This window comes from Dromaius novaehollandiae, chromosome 2 (assembly GCF_036370855.1).
Source record: "Dromaius novaehollandiae isolate bDroNov1 chromosome 2, bDroNov1.hap1, whole genome shotgun sequence".
In the NCBI taxonomy this organism is placed as follows: Eukaryota; Metazoa; Chordata; class Aves; order Casuariiformes; family Dromaiidae; genus Dromaius; species Dromaius novaehollandiae.
In genome coordinates this window covers 68,731,831-68,754,101 of record NC_088099.1, presented here as the reverse complement: position 1 = coordinate 68,754,101, position 22,271 = coordinate 68,731,831, and the positions used below count along the sequence as shown (strand labels likewise).

The 22,271-nt window shown below is 36.7% G+C and overlaps 1 protein-coding gene across 3 annotated transcripts in view; it reads left to right on the top strand.

The window, feature by feature from the left end:
* Positions 1-22,271, top strand: part of TMEM245 (transmembrane protein 245) — a 91,713-nt gene that overhangs the window by 23,414 nt on the left and 46,028 nt on the right. Inside the window, exons 6-12 of one of the 3 annotated variants that reach the window (XM_026099872.2) lie at positions 872-1,041; positions 6,051-6,074; positions 12,643-12,747; positions 13,972-14,054; positions 16,132-16,222; positions 16,958-17,056; positions 20,816-20,947. In XM_026099872.2, the coding sequence (XP_025955657.1) occupies positions 872-1,041; positions 6,051-6,074; positions 12,643-12,747; positions 13,972-14,054; positions 16,132-16,222; positions 16,958-17,056; positions 20,816-20,947 (704 nt within the window). The remainder of the gene's footprint in view (positions 1-871; positions 1,042-6,050; positions 6,075-12,642; positions 12,748-13,971; positions 14,055-16,131; positions 16,223-16,957; positions 17,057-20,815; positions 20,948-22,271) is intronic. The other 2 variants (XM_064506722.1, XM_064506723.1) reach the window with 2 other exon arrangements.

The window sequence follows — 22,271 nt, the reverse complement described above, 5'->3', positions numbered from 1 at the left end:
TTGATTATTTACTTAGTAAGGGAAAGAGTGCCTGCATTATGGAATTATAACCATAAGCCTTATCCAAAAGACTCTGGGCTATATTTCATTGCAGGTAAGCAGACATGATCTTTTATTTCTATAGCTGTAATGCTTCACTGTTTTAGTGTTGTTAAGAGCTCTTTCATTAACTTACAGTCGATGTATTTTAGGAGTATTGAAGAAAAGCTGGTTTTCCTAGCAAAATCCGTCCTTTCAGGAAAAAAAATTGTAAATGTATTAAGTTGTCTGGTTTTAAGGAGCAATATGGATTTTTCTGAAGCCAAGATATAAAGCTGGTGTCAATATAATATTTTTAGATGCTTAAAAGCAAAATAAATCACGAGTTGTAATTAGCTGTGGATTTAAATAAACACTTTATTGTGAACGTTACATGCATGATCTGCTGTCAGTCCTTAAAGGAAAGATACAGCTTTTGCAATATGCAAAGCCTAAAACTTAAGGATTGGGGCAGAAAAGTTTACTTTATGAGTAAGATACTGTTAAGTTCTGCATATAGTATCTGCTTGTAGTCTTGTGGCATGTTATGTGCATAACCATGGGATACAGCTGCAGTACCAAAATAATGGAATTGCACCTTCTTATTCCAGGCCTTGCTCAAGTCAAGTAGTGTGCAGGCACTCTTCTGGTGCCATTTAAATTTCAAGTGGGTAAGCATGTCTCTAAAGTGAATGAAGAGATTAGTACCAAAACCACTTCAAAATTCTGGAAGTGATTTCTGATGCAAAAGAATCTTTTTTCTTTTTTTTATAGGTCTTTCAGACCAGAATAGATGCGTGCTATTATACTCCCCTGATATCTCCAATACTTTACTTCTTTCTTTTCTTTATAGTTTGGGCACTTAAAAAACTTGTGGTCCATTTTGGAATTTTGAACTTCATGGCAAACCGTTGCAGTAGTTGGTGGCAACTTGTGGAAAATTTTGTGATGGAGCGTCAGGAAGCTCTTGCTCCACGGCCTATTAGAGGGCTTGGAAGAGTCATGCTAAAGCTTGACAGTAAGGTATTTCTACTTATTTCCTTAAGCAACCTGAAAGTTTATTTTTAACTGTGTGCTGAGATGCTTCTATTCTAAAGTAAGTGTCTGTCACTAATGGACAAGTCCCTCATTTAAAAGTATCTGTCTTATGGTGTATTTTACACCGTGTCTCTTCTGTCACTATTCACACTGAGGTACACATTTAAAATTTGTTACATAATTATGTGCAAAGCTTGACGGAAGTAGCTTCTTAGAAGTTGAGTTAGCTTCAGAAGATTCCTCATCTGAGTGCAGGGAAAATCCCTATAGTTCAGTCACCGTATCCGATTACAAAGATATTGAAGCTAGTCAGCTTGAATATGAAGGATGAAATGTGCCTACTTCTATTGTGCAATGTTTCATTCTGTGAGTAGGGCTTGAGCTGGTTCAGCCACATTTGTTTATACTGCATGGAAGTAGTTGTTAAACGTGGTGGCTTGGTGATACAAAAGGTATCTTCCGGCTTTCCTGTCTAAAAGAAGAAAAATGTGGGGTAAGGTATTTGAAAAGTGCTGTAGAAAAAGGCGTCGTTTACTCTTTTCCCCCGCTTCCAGCACTCACAGTGCACCCACGTATATAAACTGCAGAGCTGGAAAGCTCCGTAAAATTTATGAACCCCTGTTCTCACTTAACCTGATAGATTATTTTATTTATAATAGTTTTGCCAGTGTACAAAAATGTAATGTACTTGTGCTATCGAAGTATTTTTCACTTTCAAAAAAGCTGTTACCTTGGAGTTTCTATAATTTAAAGGCTGAACCCTTTAAGTATGTTTATCAGAGCATCAGCACTTGGTTAAATGTGTGTGCGAGTTAGTTCTGAATTCCTACAGGAAAAGGAAGAGCTTAAGAACAGATGTTCTAATGGGTAAATGGATGTCAAAAATGCAAGCAAAAAAGCATTAAAATGGGAATAGGAAATAAGTAACAGTTTTACAGAGTTCATTGCAGAGGAATTTGCAAAAGGAAAAGCTTCTGAGAATATAGCTATGAATAAGTTAAAGGAGCTATCCAAAGATAGTGGGGAAGATTAACGTGTTAGAGAAGTTTACAGTAGATAAAGCTTTCTATTAACAGCTTTTGTATTGGGAATAAGAAGAATTTCTAGACGTAATATTGTGAGAGACTTCCTGAGCTGTCAAGTCTAGTATCATCACATCGCAGGACTATATGATATAATATCCTTCCTAAGTCCACTAAGTCTTTTTTCATTAAAGAAGTTACAGGTTTTGTCCTTTTGTGCAGCAGTCAGCTTAAATATGTTTGAGGTCAGCTTATATTCATATTCTTGTTCCAAACCTGTTCTTTTGTTTAGATAGTTCATTTCTCGTTCTCCACCCATTTTTAGATGACAGTCTTATTTCTTCTGAATCTGTGCTGTATGAATTAAAGCAATTCAACCTCTTCTAGCCTTTATCAGTAAGACGCTTGATATCTCTCTCTCTCTCTCTCTCTCTCTCTCTCTCTCTCTCTCTCTCTCTCTCTCTCTCTCTCTCTCTCTCTCTTTAATCATTCTGTTTTCTCTCAGGTCATATGGCTTTATTGTGGGTGACTGGAATTATGTGCAGTCTTACCATGCTTGTCACACTAGTGCTCTTATATGGGTTTTAATGTTCTACTGGATAAGCTTACTCTGGTATGTTGTAGAGTTATGGATGTATCTCTGAGAATTTGGGAAGCAATGCCAATAGGATTATAGCAGTTGTGGTATTTGTGGGAATGGAGAAAAGAGGAGGAGTGAAAAATGACATCCTTGCGAGCTTCTGGGAAGGGAAGGATTAGCTGTGAGTTGAATCACCAAACATTTTGGTTTTGGTAAGCACTGTTTAAAAACATTAAACACCTTTGTGGGAAGAGCAGACTAAAAGTATGTGAAGACATAATGGAAATTCTTGGAATAAATTGTTACAGCTTATCATTTAGGATTTTATCATAAGGAAAAGAAATAATTTCTTGTGAAAAATAGAGCTTGAAGGATCATTTCCAATGCAATTATGTTAAATTTTTATTATTTTATCTGGGCTTTTCATTCCTGAGAGCCAAAGCTGCTTAGTGATTTTTTGGGTACTGAGCTGAAGAGTCTGAATCTCAGCATCAGGATATATCAGGGGTCTTGGCTAAGCACAACAAGCTGTTGACAAGATCTGTTTGACATGAACATCCAGTGGTACTACTTGATCTCTGTAAAGTGGTATGCCTACAGGTAAGGAACAGTTGCACTACTGAGAGCAAGGGTAGTAAGGAGGAGGAAAGCATCTTGGAGTGGCATGTCTTTTTCTCCTTACCAAAAAAAAAAAAAAAAAATCTAGGATGCTGGTGTAGGTGGTCAGGAAAATAAACTGTTGGGAGAAGCTGTGGACTTGCAAACTACGAAACTATGGACTTGAAACTATGAAACATGCACTTGCTCATGCGTGCAGGTGTTTGAGCTTTCCAGAACATGTCTAATTTCTTTTTAATAAAAGCAGTAAGAAAAAAGCTGCTATTCATCTTTCCCACTGCTCATCAACTTCTGGTTGTCTCCTTTGTGATGAGGACAAATATCAACTGAAGAGTAGCTCTGATCAAGAGGAATGAAAGCAGTGTTCCTTCTTATTTTGTTTAAAAACAGTGGATCAAGTTTGCCTATATGTGCAGGCCTCATTTAAATATGGACTATAGATATAGGATATCATTATCATGTTCATTCATCCCTGGTTGCACTGTTGCCCACTAAAGCTGACAGGCAGAGCAATTCAGAAATTGAAGATTTCTTGGACAAACGAGTTGAGAAAGGATTTCTTTTTTTCATCCAACTAGTCACTGTAAAACCTAGTATTGTGCATATATTGTGCATATTCTTACCAGCACTCCAGAACTAATAACTTGTTTTACTCTGCTTTTTTGAAAGGTTTTGTTGTTTTTTAATGCAGTGACTCTAATCTTACTTTGATTAGAGTTTGCTCAGTAGTTCAAGAGCATAGCCAGCCATATGAGTCCATGCACTAGCTTTTAATTAGATTTGTGCTTGTTTTCCCAATTTTTGTATTAATAGTTGCATGTTTTGTGGTAGACTTGAGCAAATCACACAGTTGTTAAATGCTCCTTCTAAATAAAGCGTACTAGAATTTTATATATGGAGGACTGGGTAAAATCAAGGTTTTGTTCTTCTGGTGCCAAGTTCAGTGTATAGTTAAAGCACGCACAGAAAATGGGCAGAATCTGTACTGGTGCATGTGTTATCCTGGGAAACACTTCCATAGGCATGTAAGTTCTTGTATAAATAGTTTTCCAATAAAATACTGGAAAAGTGGCTCTAGTCTTATTAATTTGGGGTGACTTGAACATTTAAAAATAGGCTATGGCTTAATTCAAGTGTAGATTGATCATATATATAGAATCACCTTAAAAGTCAGTATTGGTGAGATAAAAGGCATGTTTTGTATTTAACATTAATGACAGACTGATTTTTATTTTTTACATGTAGTGCTATTTTGTAGTTATTCATCTTTTAATTCCAAGAGGCTGAAATTATGTAACACCACCAAAATGACTTCCTTTCACATTCTTAGTAATAGCTCAGGTTAGAATTGGAGCTCTTGCTTCTGCTGTGTTGTAGCTACTGAGTGGAGAAATATAGGCCTGAGATCTGCTTTATTTTGCATAATGAACCTAATGTAAAGTGGGTTTTAATACCAGTTTATGCAAAAATAAGATGAAAGGCAAAGGTATGTTGTTGAATATGTAAACAACTTTTCCTTTTTTCACTGATAAATTATTTCTTAGGAGAAGAGGTAAAACAGAAACAAATATACAGTGTCATTTGGGGCTTCTGAAGCTTTGTCATTGCTTTCCGCTACTGTTCTTTCTGTGGCCACACAAGCACATAGAAAAACTGCATGTGACATGTTTTATTTTCAAGCTTCCTGGTGTTCATGTTTCTTTGTAAACTTGCTTCTTGCTTCTGATTTTAACATTTTCATTTTTATTACTTTTTTTACTATTAGTATACTATATACTATATATATATAGTATACTATACTATTTTTTATTTTTATTACTCAGTGGGAACTAATATCAGTTCTAGCTGTTGGTAAAAACCCTAGCTGTAATTAAGAGTTTAATGGTCTTACCTTGGTTTAAGGAGGAACAAACTTCGCTTATTTGATCTTAATATTTATCTGTTTTAGAGGTTAAAGCTTTTCAGTGTTGTAGTTATGCTGCTAATTGATCAGCATGGCTGAAATTAGAGTATAGCCATACAAAAAATGGGCCTTAAGATGTGTGTAGTTGAGTGGCTTGGGTGAGAATTAGTAAAGAAAAGTAACTGTAGTATAACAGGAGATAATTTTCTATTGAGAAGTGCACAGAACCATCTGGACAGTTGATAAAATGGTATGTATAGATTTATATGATCTACAGTCTGCTGGTGCATATTTATCAGGCTTAATTATATATTTGATATATCATGTCATTGAGTGTGAATGCTGTCGTATGAATAGGGTACTAAAAACAAATAAAATGTGTTTAACAACAACTAATAAGGGGTTTTGAAATACAAGTAAAGCTGCCTGAATGGGAGCATTAGTGCAATAAACAAGTACCTCATTAAGTCTGGGTGTTTCAGTAACATGCCCTTCTCAAAGTACTCTTGCAAATACTGCTCTGAAATGTGGACTGCTGTATCTCAGTATAATTAAACCAGAATTGCCTGAGTCATGCCGATATCTCTGTTAATATTGTTAAAGTTGTTCTTATTTATTATATCACTTTCTTTCAAAAAGTGCGTGTTAATAGTAAAATCTAGATTCTTGTGTTAGAAGTTTTTATCTTTTCTTCCTATTGCAATTTATCTTTGGGTCTGGAACAATTTTATTTTCATTCTGTGGATAACTTTACCTGTGTTTCATTGCTTTTTTTTTTTTTTTTTTCCTATTACTGCATTCTTCAATAATTTTCCACTATGTTCTTGTCTTTTTTTCCCCTCTTCTTCCATCTTCCCCTGCCACTGGCAAGCTGTGGCACTGGCTTAATAAGAAGGTAAATAAACGGACAAATTGCGATTCCAACTAATGGATTCTGTGGGGATTTTTTTTGCAGCATGAACACTCCTTAACATGCCTTGCTTCTTAGTTTTCTCTCCCAAGTGTCTCTTTTCCAGCTCTTGATATAAGCTACTGAAGGTCATATAATTCTACCTGAACTGTTGTCTTTTACTAAAATAAATACACGGAGTTAAATGTTCTGCACAGCAGAACACTGCATTAGCCTTTCAAGTGTTAGTTTGATTTAGTAGCACTTTTATTTAAGAAGGGTTGATCTTTACCTGCTCCCTACTTGTATGCATAACAAAGCCAGTTTTCTGCCTGACTAGGGAGCTGTTCTCTGCTCAGGGAAAGCCTCAGTTAACTGAATTAACAGGGGAGTGGCAAGGGTCAGGACCTGAAGTGCAGTTATAAAGCTGGGAAGCTAAGTGCTTGCAAATAGTGCATTGACTGCCTTCAGTCAATGCAGTTCTTCTAGCTTTGAAGTGCCAAACTGGCTCTTAAGTGTTTCAATATAGCATGAGTGAAATGAGAATACCCATAGTCTCAGAAATGCTGAATGTAAAGACAGTGAAAGGGAAGTAAGGGAAGTGATGGCTAGTAAAAAATAATAATTAAAGCAGTTATTTTAACTGTGCCTGTTTTATATCATAACTTTTCTTTTGTGTCGGTTTTAGAAGTATGTGATGTATATGGAGTGTACTCCTCAGTCAGCATGGTTCATCTTAGTCCACTGGGGTTAACGATGTTGTTTTGGGGAGCAGTCCATCTTTAGCCACATGTGTGATTGAAATCTGAACAGCTCTTCAGTGCAGTGAGATATGTGCAGGACATGGGCAGTGTCACTGTTGCAGAGAAGCACAAAGCTGGAGAAGGATGCCTGTAGAACACTTACACATCTGCAGGACCTCAGCTTTCATTCTCTGCACGCTAACTTCTGTTCGCTTGATATACCTTATAAATTACATGCCTACAGCATAACATAAGTCCTTTGTAGCAAACCATTGAGATTAGTGGTTGTGGATTTAGAGTTTAAGCAATGATAATTTAAAATGTGATAAAGTATGTGGAAAAACAGGAAAATAAGAGGTATAGAACAAATTAAAAACCATATCTGGAAATGGGATATGTTTTCATCAGCAACTTCTATCCTCATTTATCACTTCAGTACTAGTGGCAGAATTAGAATGGTTACTGTGGTTTTATAAGTGACATTAATGTTTTGGTCAACCACCTTTTCTTCCACAGCATGCAAGGCAGACCTATGATTTCTATTTTAATTATTACTGGATAGGAAGGTTATGTGAAATAATGTGGTTCTGCATGATGTTGAACACAGGGAGCAGGGTAGTATATGCAGGCTATGGAGAGCACTGGCACAACTCTGTAAACTGTTCTTTTAAGCAGTTAAACTAGGGTATATAGGTTGTGTCTGCTGTGGATGACAGATGAAAAGTAATGTTGCAAGTGATGTGTAGGCTGAGCAGTTACTTTTGAAAGTCTGATCTTCACTATTTAATCTGTGAGTTCACAGTATATATGGGGAAAGCTCTTTTGTGAACAAGAGGGTAGAGTTGCTTGTTCTGTAATTCAGTAAGAGGACAAATTTAGAAAGTTTTTTTGCCCTTGAATATAATTCAATTGTAAATTTCATTTTGATTTCTTGACTTTGAAATGTTTATGCGATGATATGTGAGCAATTACAATCAGTAAATATGTGCAACCATAACTCTTCATTAAAAAAAACTTTGCTTGTCTGTTAGGGCAGCTTAGGTGAATTGCGGTGTTCTGTGAGTCTCATGTAAGTTCAGTCTTAACTACGTTTTTTTTCTTACCTCAGAGTTTGTTGTTTCCATGTTTGAAAATTCACCTATGTGGATCTCTTTCCTTATTTTTGCAATGTATCAGTATTAATTGCTCCTTAATCACTTTGAGCTCTGAGGTGGCTGGGTTTATTTTAGTTTGGAACTTTGCATTATCTGGCTAAAACCTGTGGATATAACTACTTAAAAGATGTTTTAGTGCCTAGGACCTGTTTTTGAGACTATTATTTTACTTAGTTTCACAGGAAGAGGTCCTAAACGTCCTATAAAATGTTGCATGCAATTCAGACTCCTGTGCATGATGAACAAGTAGTAATAACATAATCAAGATCAAAAACTAAAGCAAAAACTTACTGTGTAAACTACATCAGGTTCTTGGTGTGTGTGTGTGTGTGTGTGTGTGTGTGTGTGAACACACACACATATCAGTCATACTCTAACAGATGCAAAGAAAGGAGGAGATTGTCGCTGAGATCGCTGGATGCAGTTGGAAGGTTGATGCCTTTTGGTACTTTCTCTTTTTGCCTTTATCTGAAGGCAAGTACTTGTGAGAAAACTAGCATAAGTTTTGGGTGATGTGCTGAGAACCTGGAAATGTAACACCTAGAGATGTCAGAGTTTGAAATGATGGTTGGTTATGGCTGCTAGTGTGAGACCTTAGCTTTTATCTTCTTGTTTTAAGAGCTTCAGTCAAGTAGCTCCTTTAAACTCTTACTTGCTTTAAAAGAAAAAAGTATATAATCATGTACTTAACATGGCTTATATAGGCCAAAGCTGAGGATAGGTTCAGTTGGGCTAGTGTGGTTTGTTCTTTATGACATTGTCTGTGGCAGGAGTTTTTAGAAATAATTTCTAAATGCTGTTGCCAATGGAAGAACGCTGGTGTGAGTGGGCCTCGAGCTTTTTTAGACAGTCCTCCACTTTTTCTGGCTTGACTGCCCATCTGACTCATTTCAGTGCAACTCTGAGATGTGCCTTGATTACAGGCTTCCCCATATCCTTCTCAGATGATGTTCATAAGATATCCTCAAATATTAACTGAACTAAAGGAAAATGTTAACAAATCTAATGCATAAAAATAAACAGGGAAAAAAATAGATACTGAAACAGCATTAAAAATAGTCTTTGGTAATTTCTTGTAGAATTAGAAGTGAAATGGGTATGATGGTATACTTTATTGTGGGGGTAATGCAGTAGATAAAACATGTTAGAGTTGTTAGTGTCTGGCTATGCAGTGTGGGGATGTGAAAATAGGCATTGATAGATAATGTACGGTAGTGCATAACATGTTGAATCTGTCCAGATAGGATGTTTTTCAGTAGTTAAGCGTGAGCTGTGGTTTTTATTACAGTTCGTGGTAATACAGTGTCAGAGTATCAACATCTGTAAGTTGAATGCAGGAAGTTACTGAGAGAAGCACTTTAAAACAGTTCAACTTAATTTAAAAACGTTTTCTACCTTGAGCTAAATTAAAAAGATTAAAAAATAGTCGATACCTTCCTTTCAAAACTATGATAATTAAGGCTGGACTTTTTTTTTCCTTTTCTCTGGATAGTCTTATCACTAATCAGTAACATTTCAGTTTGGTTTTACAAGTGTGACCTTCTGTAGCTTAGGAGCCTGGCTTGCCTTTACCATTACATCATTTTTTGGATGTTGTGGCAGTGTCAACTTCTTGCTGTTGACTAATGGTTAGATTAGAAGCTTGGATCTGAACTTACAACTTTATGATCTCTGACTGATGCGCAGTGTTTAGTCAGTGTATGTTTGTATTTGTGTGTGTGCCCATGATTTACTAGAAGGATGTAAATGGAGGTCTAGCAGGGTTGGGGTGATAAGTCTGGACCTGATTCAGTGGTAAGTACAAACATACAGGGATTTTACACTCTAGCTTACACATAGTGATTTAGCACCTATGCCTTATTTACCACAAGTGTCCCAGGGTGATTGATGACTAAGGAATTATTGTGGGCAAATGTAGAGGAAGGAATAGCAAACAAATCAGAGGAGAGGGAGTAGATGTAGCCCTACATGAACATTCTGATTCTGCTTTTACTTCTGCAATATGCAATCCAGTTCAGATCTCTTGTCTGATTTGTCCATACCAGTGGTATAACTTGGATCTCAGGACAGCAGTGAGATGTGATTGCACTCGCTACCTGTAGGCGTACCAGAGTTGGTTTTAATCTAGGTTGCTTGGGCTAGCTGCCCCACTGAATAAACACAAGGTGGGCTGGCATGGCTGAGGCTGCTGCCTGTGCTGGTGCAACATCACTGCTGCTGTTACTTAACTAACTAGATTAAAGGTAATTCAGGCTTCACCTGTGCTGGAGCCCCACTTCAATGGCAGTGTAGCTGTACTTTGACCTACAGTGAGGAGTGTCAAAAGATCCCTGCTGGTCATACTCCAGTTCAGTGGTCCTCATACCGCTTCAGAGTCTGTCCTCGTTCCTGACCTTTTGGAGCTTAATCATCTTCCAATAACTGCTATGAGTGTAAATCGCCTAGAGCAGCCTGCTTCAGCTGCACTGAGACTCCATCTGTCGGAGACCCCTCACAAGTGGTGAGGGTGGCATTTCTGGAAATCTCTCTAACAGTACTTGCAGTTTCTTGGGTTCAGTGATGCTGTTTTAGGAGCTATATTTAGGACTAATTAGCAAGGTTTTTTTCATCCCTAACATAGAAAGGAAATAGCAGGAGGTTTGGATTTCCTCTGATCCTCTCCAGAGTTTTCTCTGAACCTCAGTCTATAAGGTGCAGCTTTTGTTAACTAAGAAATAACCAGGGCAGCTCTCATTTTTTTTTTTAATATAGCTTCATTTTGAAGCACATACCATAAAATTTCCCTCCCCTCTCTCTCTAGCGTTTTTCAGTGATATTTTTTATTTCTGGCCTTTGAAACAGTATCTTGTATTCCTTGTTTCTCTTCCTTAATCCTTGGATGTATGTAAAGTTTGGAAGGGCACAGCAAATTCTGTTTTCAGTCTCGTTTCTCAGGAGATAACAGCCCTAAGTACAGGCTAGTCAGAATATTTCAGAAAGCTACTGTGCTGCTAGAGATGGGAGTGATCTTCCTATAGCACTGGCAAGGTATCTCTGATGGCTGAAACATTTCAGCAATAGTGAAAAATGTTAAAAATGTCCAAGATGCAAGATTTTGCAGGTTCCTGCAGGTTTGTTGAAATTCCATTCTGCAGGTCATAATATAGTGCAGATTTTGTTATAGAAACTTGCAGGCTCAGCACTTGCTTCTATTAAGAGGATTTTGCTTTTTTTTCCTAGTTTTCTTCACAGTTCTGAACAATGGTTCTAAAATGCAGAATATAATCCTTGTGATAGTTTAAACAAGGGGCTGGTTGTAAAAGAATCTCAAATTGAGGGGAGAGGAAACCTTAGTATGCATTAAATACTCAGGTGCTATGGGGATAAATACCAAAAAAATAAATCCTTACTATTTGCTTCAATAAGAGGTACAACTTTAGCTTTAAGCAATTTGGTCATCGCACAGCTGTCCACGGTATGGGTTCCATGGCCAGTTTCACATGTAGGGGTGGGGCAAACAAGGGAGGAAGAATTAATGTATACCATCAGCAATTATTGTAGCAGTTTTGTAAGAACATTAACTAAAAAGTTTTCAACCTAATCCCTGAATATATAACTTGCGTTCATTTGGAAAAACTTTGTTCTCCTGCGCTTTGTCTTTGACCTTAGTTGTCCTTTAAAGCACAAATTTTACAATTTTGTATCTCCTGCTGTTTTTTTCTCCAGTAATGCTAGCTGGAATAAAAATAGCTTTGGTATTTGAACCATAGAGTCTAGAAAAATTTATTTGCTCATACTTGCATGGGCTTTCACAGCTTTTTATGTAAACAGACAATTTGTGTATGAGACAAAGCGTAACTTGCTCTGTGCTAGAGCACTCTCTGCATAGTCACATGGCCAGTTTTAATGTTTTGAATAGCATCAGCACAATTTCTCTAATCTTAAGTGGAACCACTGTTTGTTTGTGGACATGTCTAGAACATGCCTTTCCATAAACCACCAGAACAGCATGTGTGCCTGTTTCTTGTATTGATAGGTTTAACTTATTCATGTGTAATAATGAGAAACTTTCCAAGGTTGAAAGTAGATAAAAATGTTCAGTGCTGAATAATTGGCCTGATGTTTAGTAGTGTAGAAAACAGTCCCTCTTGAGTTGGAAGGTGATGAGGAGCTTTGAAACTTTTGTTACTTGCAGAAATACATCATTAGTGATTTAGATGGCTACTAGCTGTACAAGTTTGAAAGTCATGGTTGCACTTCACGGTACACCTTGATGGTTTCCCATTTCTGTGCAGGTAGTATTTGTAAGTTTTAAAACTGCTTAAGGAAAAGGAATAAAGATGACAATCTAGGTTTGTAGTTAAAATGAATGCTAGCCTCTTTAGATCTTTTAAGTAAACGTTGTATTGCTTGCTTTGCAGAGAGCTTTTCATGTCTTGTGGTAATGTGTAAATGTCGTTTGCAAAATCACGTCATACCATGACCTTAATCATCCTAACATCGCTTGTTAATTGTTCGTCTCCAAGCTTGGGCATAAATGCTGTTTGAATAGAGTCTGATTTCCGCCCCCCCCCCCCCCCCCAGCCCAGTCCGGTTGTAAATAAAGGTAATAGTACTGTCAAATAGCACCTAATATTGCTTTCATTAAAAGTTGATTTATATGCCATGACTACTTCTTTCTTTTTTTTTCCTGCACAGATGATCGTATGGTTGGAGAAAATGCTAGATAAAATAATCAGCATTTTCATAATATTTTTGCTAGTCATAGGAACCCTTCTGCTAGCCCTGCTCCTTACTGCAAAGGTACAGTGCCCTAAGAAATGTAATCATAGAACTCACTTTAAAAGCTGGGTGAAAGTTGCTGACTTTCATGCAAAACTGTGTAGCTTAAGGAATTTTTTGAACTGTGTTGCAACTAAATGCTCCGTAGTTGAACTTGTTACCATTCTAAGTGTTCATTCTCATTCTCTCTGTGTATGTACGTGTGTGTGTATGTATATATGACAAAACAAATATATGGACATTTGGAAGTAGGAAATTTATTCTAGTAATATAGTGAAGAACTTATATTACAGTGATAGATTTCTTTTTGTTGTGTTAGTTTTCTTTTCAATGGCAGAAGTACTTAAAATTTTTTTCATTTTTTATTTACTTTGCCTTAGCAACATATTTGCTAAATGTTTAAGGCATATGTGTCTGTCTGTTTTGTGTAATTGCCCATAACCACCTCATGGTATCATATTTTAAGTTTAAATATTCTAAGATTCATGATCAGATTTTTTTTCTTTGATTTTTGGTTTGCGGTTGGGGTTTTTCTTGCTCGCCAGAAGAGGTCACTCATGTCATGCTTTTTTTATTTTATCAGAACCGTGTCCATACTTGAAACAGTCGATGGTGGTTGAATGTTTTACTTCAATACAGTTACAGAACAAAAATCAGATGGGTTCTGATATCAGTCTCTTTTCTCCAAATTGTAGGCTTAAAGAATGTTGGGTACTTAAAATTGAAAGGTTTAAAAGCTGTGTAAACTTTCCTGCCTAAAGCTTCCCTGTATCTACCAAGGGACCATTAAGATATTTATCAGTGGTCTCTTACCTCTCTCATTAAAGAATTAATTTAGTAAGGCATTTTGTAGCATGATTGATCATGTTAGAGCTGAACAATCATTAATTTTTACATTTCTTTGATCTGTGGCTCAAAATATATTTAAAACTCTGCTTAGTTTTTTAGGACTTGTCTTGTATTGTTAGAATCTTTTCCACACATGAGATAAGCTATAAATTACCATTTGCTATTGCTAGTCACACAGTACGTGACCAAAATTGTCAAAAGAGGCTGATGATTATTGTATTGACTGCCTTTCCCAGTTAATGGCGCTTCATTTGTTGTAATGGGTTATCTGTGTTGTAAGAGTTATTCTTTGAAGTATCACAACCTGCCCCCCACCCCAAAATGGAGTCCTTTCTGAATGTAGAAAATGTTCTAGTTTGCATTACATAACATTTCTCCTCTCTGTATTTAATCTAGGTACATCAAGAGAGCGTTCACATGATTCAAGTCACTAGCAGCTTGATCAATGAGACAGTAGCCAGTCACCCAGAATGGGCAAAGTAAGAATGCTAAAGTTAAGTGAATATTATAGGGTGAGCAAACAAGCTTCCAGGTGCTCTTATGCCTAGTTTTTGAATTAGAGGTGAACAGAAATGAGGGCAACTGTTGTAGGCAGATGTAAAAGCTGAACTCTCAGGCAGCAGCAGTGTTTATGCATTACTGTAGAGGATTGTCATGTGTCTCGTCTGAGGACTGTTTGGACTTTGGAAGCACAGCTTTATGAAGCTCTCTAGTTAGCTTTCTAGACGTATAGTGTGGAGAATAAAGGGTTTAACATTCTTCCTTTTACCTGGGGAATGGGGAGAAAGTAATAGGGACACTCTAGAAGATTATGGGATGAGAGCAGAGTTATTTTTAAAATGTAGAGAGCTGGCTGCAGAATGTCTTGGAGGGAGCAGAAGTAGTTGAAGAAAACCTTTTTGAAGTGGACTGAAAAAGAGTTCAAGGGTGAAAAGAATGGTGGATGGGGAAGTTTTGTGTGAATCAGCTGGGAAAGGCGGTTCATGTTAAGAGCTATGTATCGTGTGTGGTGGGAAGATTGTAGATTACCACGTATATACTGATGGAAGCGAACAGCAAGGCAAATACTAAGGGATGGAGAAAATCACGAGAAATAAATGAAGGTAGAGAACTACTGAGGGCATACTAGTGGGCAAAGGACTGACTGCGTGAATAGCAGAGGGAAGGAGGGATGTTCAGGTTCGCTTTTCTTCTGCCTCAGCTAAATAGACATTGAGCGAGGGTGGGGTGCATGCACTTACCTGGAAAAAAAGATTTAGTCTCTTGGGCAGGAATGGTTGATTGTCAAGGGCACTTTCTAAACAAAAGCAATGATGGTTTAATAGGATTGAGAGAAACTGCATGTCTTAATATAAGAGCAGGGGAAAATTTCAAAAATAGGGCTAAAATGATATAGCTCATAAATGCTATAATAACATGTGCTTTAACAATACCTAAGTAATCACAATCAAGAGAAGAGAAAACACTTAAAAATGCATTTGTTTATTCCTTCATGGCATCTCTTCTGTGGTTCGGCCTTTCTATTTTGCTGTAAGATGGAAATAAGTACAACTAATGAAAATGGAAGTTTGACTGTCAGAGAAGCTGGAGTACTTGGAGTACTATTCAAGTAATTAGCAGAATGTTAGCTAAGTATTTGCCTTCAAATATGAAGCATCCAAAATACTTATTTCTAATGATTTAGAAGATAGTATACCTCTTGTCACATCCATCAAGCTTTGGCTTACGCTGTGTTTGGAGGCAAGTGACTGAAAGGTCTTGGAATTCTGATGTAGAGCACTTCAAGAGTTATACGATAGAAAAGTTTTCCTTTTAATGTTCGGTCAGGTGAATGATGGCAGCAGTTTTGGTTCCCGGATGCTTTCTTGTTTATGAAGGGCTGCATTGTTCCAACATGTGTCATTGAATCAAGATGTAGCAAGTCAAAGCAGAGAACATATGCCCTGTATTCACAGGTGCTGAAATGCTGGCCACTCGGTGGGTGTCACTTTCAAGTGACATGAAAGTTCATTCTTCCTTAACTCTGCAGAAATTCAAGAGCAGATAGTTTAGTGGGCACTCTGAAATAACTGATGCCCAAACTTGCTGCTCCATCCTGTTGCTCGTTCAGGAAAACCACACAGCAATTTGTATTTGGCTTGTAATTCAGAAGGTTGTCTTGGCAACTAGAAAGCGAGTTTTTCATATAATATTTTCAAAAAAAACTAGAACAGCAGGAAAAGTGTAAAGACTATAATGTGAATAAAACATCTATACAGATAGAAGAGCAAGATCTCTTTTTGGAAAAAGTTGAGTTTAAGATACCAATTTAAAGTTTCAGGAACCTTAGTGAATTGTTAATGTAATGACACATCGTAGACTGAATTGTACTTTGCTTGTTAAAAGGTCTGCTCTTTGACAAGCAGAAGGAAATATTCTAGTTGTAGTATATTTATATGCACTCAATGATAACTGCATGTTATTTGTTTCAAAATGTTAATTTGAAATGTTTCAGGCATAATGAAATGGGTAAAATATGTAGCAGATAACTTTGTTTTCCTCCTTTAAAAAAATCAGCTGGCTCCCGGAAGCCCAGGTTATTCAGAAGGCACTCAATTCAGCAGCTAATAATGTATATCAATATGGCCGAGAATGGATTACACATAAGGTAATTTTTGTTTTAGTGTTTTGGTTTCTCTATTTTATAAAAATAAATAAATTGCATCTCAAAGGTTTTTTTAATGTAGTTAAATGTTTTGCTAACAGATCTATTCTTTCCGGTCTCTGATCTGTGAGTGAAGGAAAGGAAGATTTGGGAATGATTTCAATAGTCTTTCTGCTGGGAGTATTTATTTTTAAGAGCCCCAAAATTTGTCATCATTTTAATGAGACAGCCAATGAAAAATAGAGCAAATAAAGATGAGTAGTTAATTTTTTCATCTGGCTTTAATTCAGTTTTAGAAAACAGCTTTTTTCTTCTACCAGTATTCTGTTTTTCTCTGTGGACTGTATATAGTACATTGATTCTTGGTTAATATTTTTAGGAGGCTTTGCCAGGATCCTTATTTGTACGTTTTGGTGTCTAGCACATATCTCAAATTATTTGACATATTTACTCTAAAGGATACCAAGGATTTTGGATTGTTTTAGAGATGGCACTGATTTTTTCAGTGCAGAAAAGTCCTCATAGTTTAACGTAACAATGTTTTTGAAGGTAAAATCTGCATGTTATGAACGATAATGTCTGAAGTGTATATTGCAGATTGATACGTGGGGTTGTTTTTAATTATTTGGTTTTGAACCAAGTCTTTGAGAACAATCTTATGTAAATCATCTGGCTTTGAGTTCTTTAGATACTGGCTTCGTTCTGTTCTGTGTAATAAAAGACTTCTATGCATTGTAGCTCCATAAGATTTTAGGAGAAAAAGTGAACAACACCGCTGTGATTGAAAAACAAGTGCTGGAGCTCTGGGACAGGCTTTATCATTCTTGGTTTGTGAAGGTGAGTAACTTACTTAAGCAGTAGCTGTATTAAGTATCATTTACTGATTTTAGACATTTATGAGAACAGAAGAAGCTTGGAATGCCAAGTACAGGTCATAATAATCACAAGTTGGTCAAAATTTCAAATGTGTAAGATAGGTCATTCTACAGTTCCAGTTTGAGTATAGCGGATCTTCACTCTTATGCAGTCTGTGTCTTTTTATGTATGCCACTTAATGTATCCTTTGTTCACTTTATATTTAGTATTTCATAGTTTAGAGCTTTCTGTTGAATTTCTGTCCTCTTGAAAAGTTAGGAAGAGGAAGCTGGTATTCTGCATGATTTGTGCAACTTTGGAACAATACATTAATTTGAAACTGTGAGAAAGAAATTATCCTTTCACTTTAACAGTTTTTTTGCAAATAGTATTGCCATTGTTATAATGGCTTCTGCACAGTGAGTCTTAAAGTTCATAGCAGTTGAATTGTTTTCACGTGGTCAGTGCTGTTTGCCTTTTAAAGGAAAAAGCAAGCAATTCATTAGGCATGGTGTAGCGGCAGTATCAAAAGCCAAAACTCATACTCTTGAATTATTTCTCTATACTTAATACACTATCATTTTGATTATTTAACACTTTTATTTATATGGTCTCTTGTAACATACTTCTAATGTTCCGAGGAGTTTTTCATATTGGAAGAAATAAGAGTTTCAGTATAATGGTCAAAGTAAGAGGGGAAAAGAATCAGTTATTTTTTTCTAGCAAGCTAATGTTCTGGAAGAGCACGTGATTTGGAAAATGCAGTAGCCCAAAGTGGCAAGTTGCAGACATTTTTATTTTACTGAATTCTTGTTTTCAACAGTCAAAAAGGTCCTTTCATAAATAAAAGATAGGTGGCAGTGGAATTTTGTTACTGAATAAAAGGACAGTGTGAAAGGCAAGTAATAAACTGTTTCAGCTAAATGGCTAGACTGTTTGATAAGTCAAGGGATACTGAAGGAGAGATCTTAGCCTTGAAATTTGACTCTGATTAAGCTAGTACATTGGATGTATGTGGCAGCAAGCAAGCATGAGGAAGGGAAGAGTCAAACCAGTTCTTTGAATAGCTTCAAAGCTATGTCATTCTCCACTAACAAAAAAACATAGTGGAAAAAGGGGAAAGCCAAGAGAAGAGTTGTTAAATGCCATGGGTCACCAGAGATTAGAGTGCTACTGAGGAATATGGGAATGCTGAGGAGAAACTAAAGCTGTATCTACAATACACTTTTCTGGCCTTGAGCACTCAAGGCTTTTCAGTGTTAAATGCCTGATCAAGAAAAGCCGTTACTTTTGATACAGCTATACTGATAAACCTGTGCTGTGCTTATCAGATATATCGTGGCACTGTATTGTGTCAGTAGGACTTTGCGTTGCTCTGTATGTGCGAGAATACGTTGCTGGTGCAGCATATAGCACAGATTATGCTAATAGCAGTATGTGATTTCCCCGCCTCCTGCAGCTGTTATTTGGGGGAATCCTCTGAGGCTTCTGTTCTGTAAGTGCTCTTTTGTTAGAGTAACAGCTTTCCTAGCAATCAAAATGGCAGAAAGAGCTGCAGGTACAAACTGATGCTTGTTGTCTCTGGTCTTGCACTCTGTTCCTGGGGCTACTGTTTGCACACTGGGAACCTTGTTTTACCATTGGCATGCTAGGGTGCAACTGCTTATCTGCCGGCTGCAGGTAACTGCTCTAGCGACCATTTCTAATCTTGCCCCTTCTATCCCACCCTACATTCATTTTGAAATGTCATATGTGGGTACTTGCCACCTGGCTATCTCCTTCTGCAGTATAGCCAGAACTCTGTGTGATCTTTCAGAATATCTGAAAACTAGTAAGGTAAATGTTATTCCAGTGTACAGAACATCTCTACCATGTCTAACTGTCTCTCAGTACGGTTTTCAAGCTCCTAGCTATTTTGGTTGTACGAGCATAATAATTAAACTTCATTTTTGAGGCCTGCATAGCATTGCTTTAGTCTGCAGGTGACTGAAAGAACCAAGCTCAGCTTATACTCTTCCATGGAAACTGTAGAACTGAACTACGAATTGGAGGAATTGCCAGCAAAGTGTGGGTTGTTGCACTAACTGCAGCTGCCTCAGCAGATCAGTAGATAGCAGATATATATTTTGAGAAGTCCTGGAGATGGTGTAAGAGATGAATTACCACTGAGCCTGGTTACATGTGTCCAATGGATTGGTTAGAGTAAAATAACAGAATAATAAATTACATGGACGATGGTGGCATAACTCTGTATTCAGTGTATCTTCTTCAAGGAAAAGAATCTTGTCTTGCTAGCTCATTAAGGGTTTTTTCTGTTTCTTTGAGTTGTTTTAAAGATCTGTTGAATTTGCTAAAGGGAAAGCAGTTGACAATTTCCTTGGATCTCTTGCTTAATTACACTTGATCAACACCTGAGGCCCTAGGTGCTGCAACAGTACAGCTGATGAATGACAAAATTCAAAATGAGAATTAGGAGGAATGTAGCAAACTTTGTAGATGACACACAATTCTTCTGATTATTGACTGGAGAGGTCTTTGAAGATAAGACAGAATGAGAAGAACAGAAAATAGATGCCTGATGAAGTTGACAAATAGAAAAGACCTATGGGAGGGAAATTCCTGACTACTCACGTGTTTCTGATCTAAATAAACTGTTAGCTCAAAAGCAACACCTCTGTGCTGCTGTGGATTATTAAAGTACCTTGCTTGTATGTCATAAGGCGTAACGATGCGTGAAGGGGGAGAATTGGTAGTTAGCAGAAAACATAATGCTCTTACATGAATTAGTGCAGTGACTTCACCTGGAATAATACTTGCTATATATGTCAGTAAAGATTCTGTCATTTTGCATGCAGGATGGTAGAGTTAAGTTTTGTGGAATTCTAAGAAAAGGAGCAGGATGCTTATAAATTTCAGAATTCAGAGCTTAAGAAGGTCTCTTACTACTGAAAATTAGGATGAGAGCTGATGTAATCAACAGGTTGGCCTGCATTCGCTTGCAGTAGAATTTTGACATCCTTCTCTGAAACGTTTGTCTCAGTCCCAGACTATGTCTGATAGTCCTGTGCTAAACTAGATGATGATCAGGTGTGATCCAGCGGTAATTCTGGTCAACAGACGGCTTCATAGTTAAGTTAAAGCTACTTAAGGAAGTAGCTGTTGTGTTTATGGCCATTTCCTCTTGCCTTACTGTGGTTGCAATTATAAGGCTATATTGCCAGAAGTCCTCTACGTTTCCAGTTTAGCTTTTAGTTTTCGCATGAGTGAACTTTGCCAATGGAGAAGTAGGCAATAGTTGTGAGAAAACCAGTTGTTTTGACTTGCCACTTGTATTTTCTGTTATAGGTTGTATTGAAAAAAGGTTAAATGTTGCTAACAGTAAATTGTGTAGGCAGTAGCTGAAATCATTTCTTGTATGCTTTCATAAGGAGCAAGATCACTACAATCATCTCGGTCAAGCTGTAATGCTAATGTCTAACTAAGATGAATTGGTACAATATACAAAAATAACTATATGGGATAACTTTAACTATAGTTTTCTGTCAGCTTTTAATTTTTCAAGTGTACAGAGAAACACTTTCTTACTTCCAGGTATTCTTGAAAATGCAAATAAAAGCAGCTCTAGGTTTTTAAATGCGTTTTGTATATCATCTTCGTTAAGAGAACCTTAGTCTTTGATTTTCTCGTTTCTGTATATTGCTCAAAAGTCTGATATCTTTTAAATCTTTGTCTCTTTTTAAGAATGTTACACAGGCTGGAAGACATAAAGGACACAAATGGCATATAAACCGTCAGAACAGCTGGCTTGGTGATATTCTGGACTGGCAAGATGTTGCGTCATTTGTTCATGATAACATTGAGACGTTTCTTTCAGTATGTATGGTACATCCTTATTAACAAAATAGTCTCACTTTAACTGATGCTAATTCCTCCTTTGATTACCACTAAGGCTATTTTTAAATAACACTCAAATACATGGAAAATTATGGAAACAGTGTTAGTGTTACTTAGATTTCAATAATTGCTTAGATAACTTACTTAGAATATCATCATGCAAGCAAGCAGAATCAATTGTGATGATGAAGCCCTTCTGATTTCAGCATCTGCATTAATATTAGCTTACCAAACTTCTCCTTCCCAATTGAGATTGTTACTGTAGGATTTCCTGTGTGGTCTAGAAGTTGGTCTTAAATATTTCACTTTCTGTAGTCCACTCTTTTATTTCTTGAAGGTTGTTAGTAGGAATTTCTCTTGCTTCATCTGTCTTTTCTACAAATTGTGATATTTGCCAAATTTTATTCAGCCTTGTTTTTCAGTAAATTGTATGCCTAATGCAGAGTTAATGGCATTTATCTACATAAAAAATAAAAAAATCCACTTGTCAAAGTTATAATTGAAGAAAATACTGATTGCGAGGTGGTAAGAACAATATATCTCTTTTGTAGTCTTTTTCCTCAAGTTATTATTCATTGGGTTGAAAGCCACTTATTTCTTTTTTATGAAAGTTCTATGGAGAATGAAATTAATATTTTACACTGTGTGAATCCCTGAATTAATGCACTGAGCCTTTCACCTCATGGAGAGGAAAAACAGATCAATCAATCCAAACTGAAGTAACTGAAGTTTTGTTTTTTTGTTTTTTTGTTTTTTGGTTTTTTTTTTTTAATCTAGAATTCTTAACCTACAGAAAGAAAAATATCAATGTTAATCTGTTTTGGAAGAATAGTATTTCTATCTAACCTGCAACACAATATTGCTGTGGGTGAAATTTAAGCTAGTATTTACCTCAAAGCTGTTCTTGATTTTGACTAATGAACATGTATTCGTTCTGTTCTCCCTGCACTGCTGCTTAAATGGTTACGTGTTCTGTCGTAAAAGAAATGTAGGTCAAGAAGCTGAGAGAAACTTCTTAATCTAGTGAACCTTTTTTCAGTTAATAGTGGAAATCCTGCTTAATCCTGTCTCAAAGTTGACTATGCAAGTTTGGGACACAGTTATAAAAGTGCTTAACCCATCATTTAAAATCAATATGCAGTTTTCTTCTAGGCAAGAGAAATACTACACAATAGATCCTAGCTGTGTCACTTAGAGCATTGCCACAGGGTGCTCAGAAACTGTGACAGTAAGTGTGCTGTAGTAATCTAAATAGACTAGAATAATGAAAGAAATAGTGAAAAGAGAATATTTAAGACTGAAA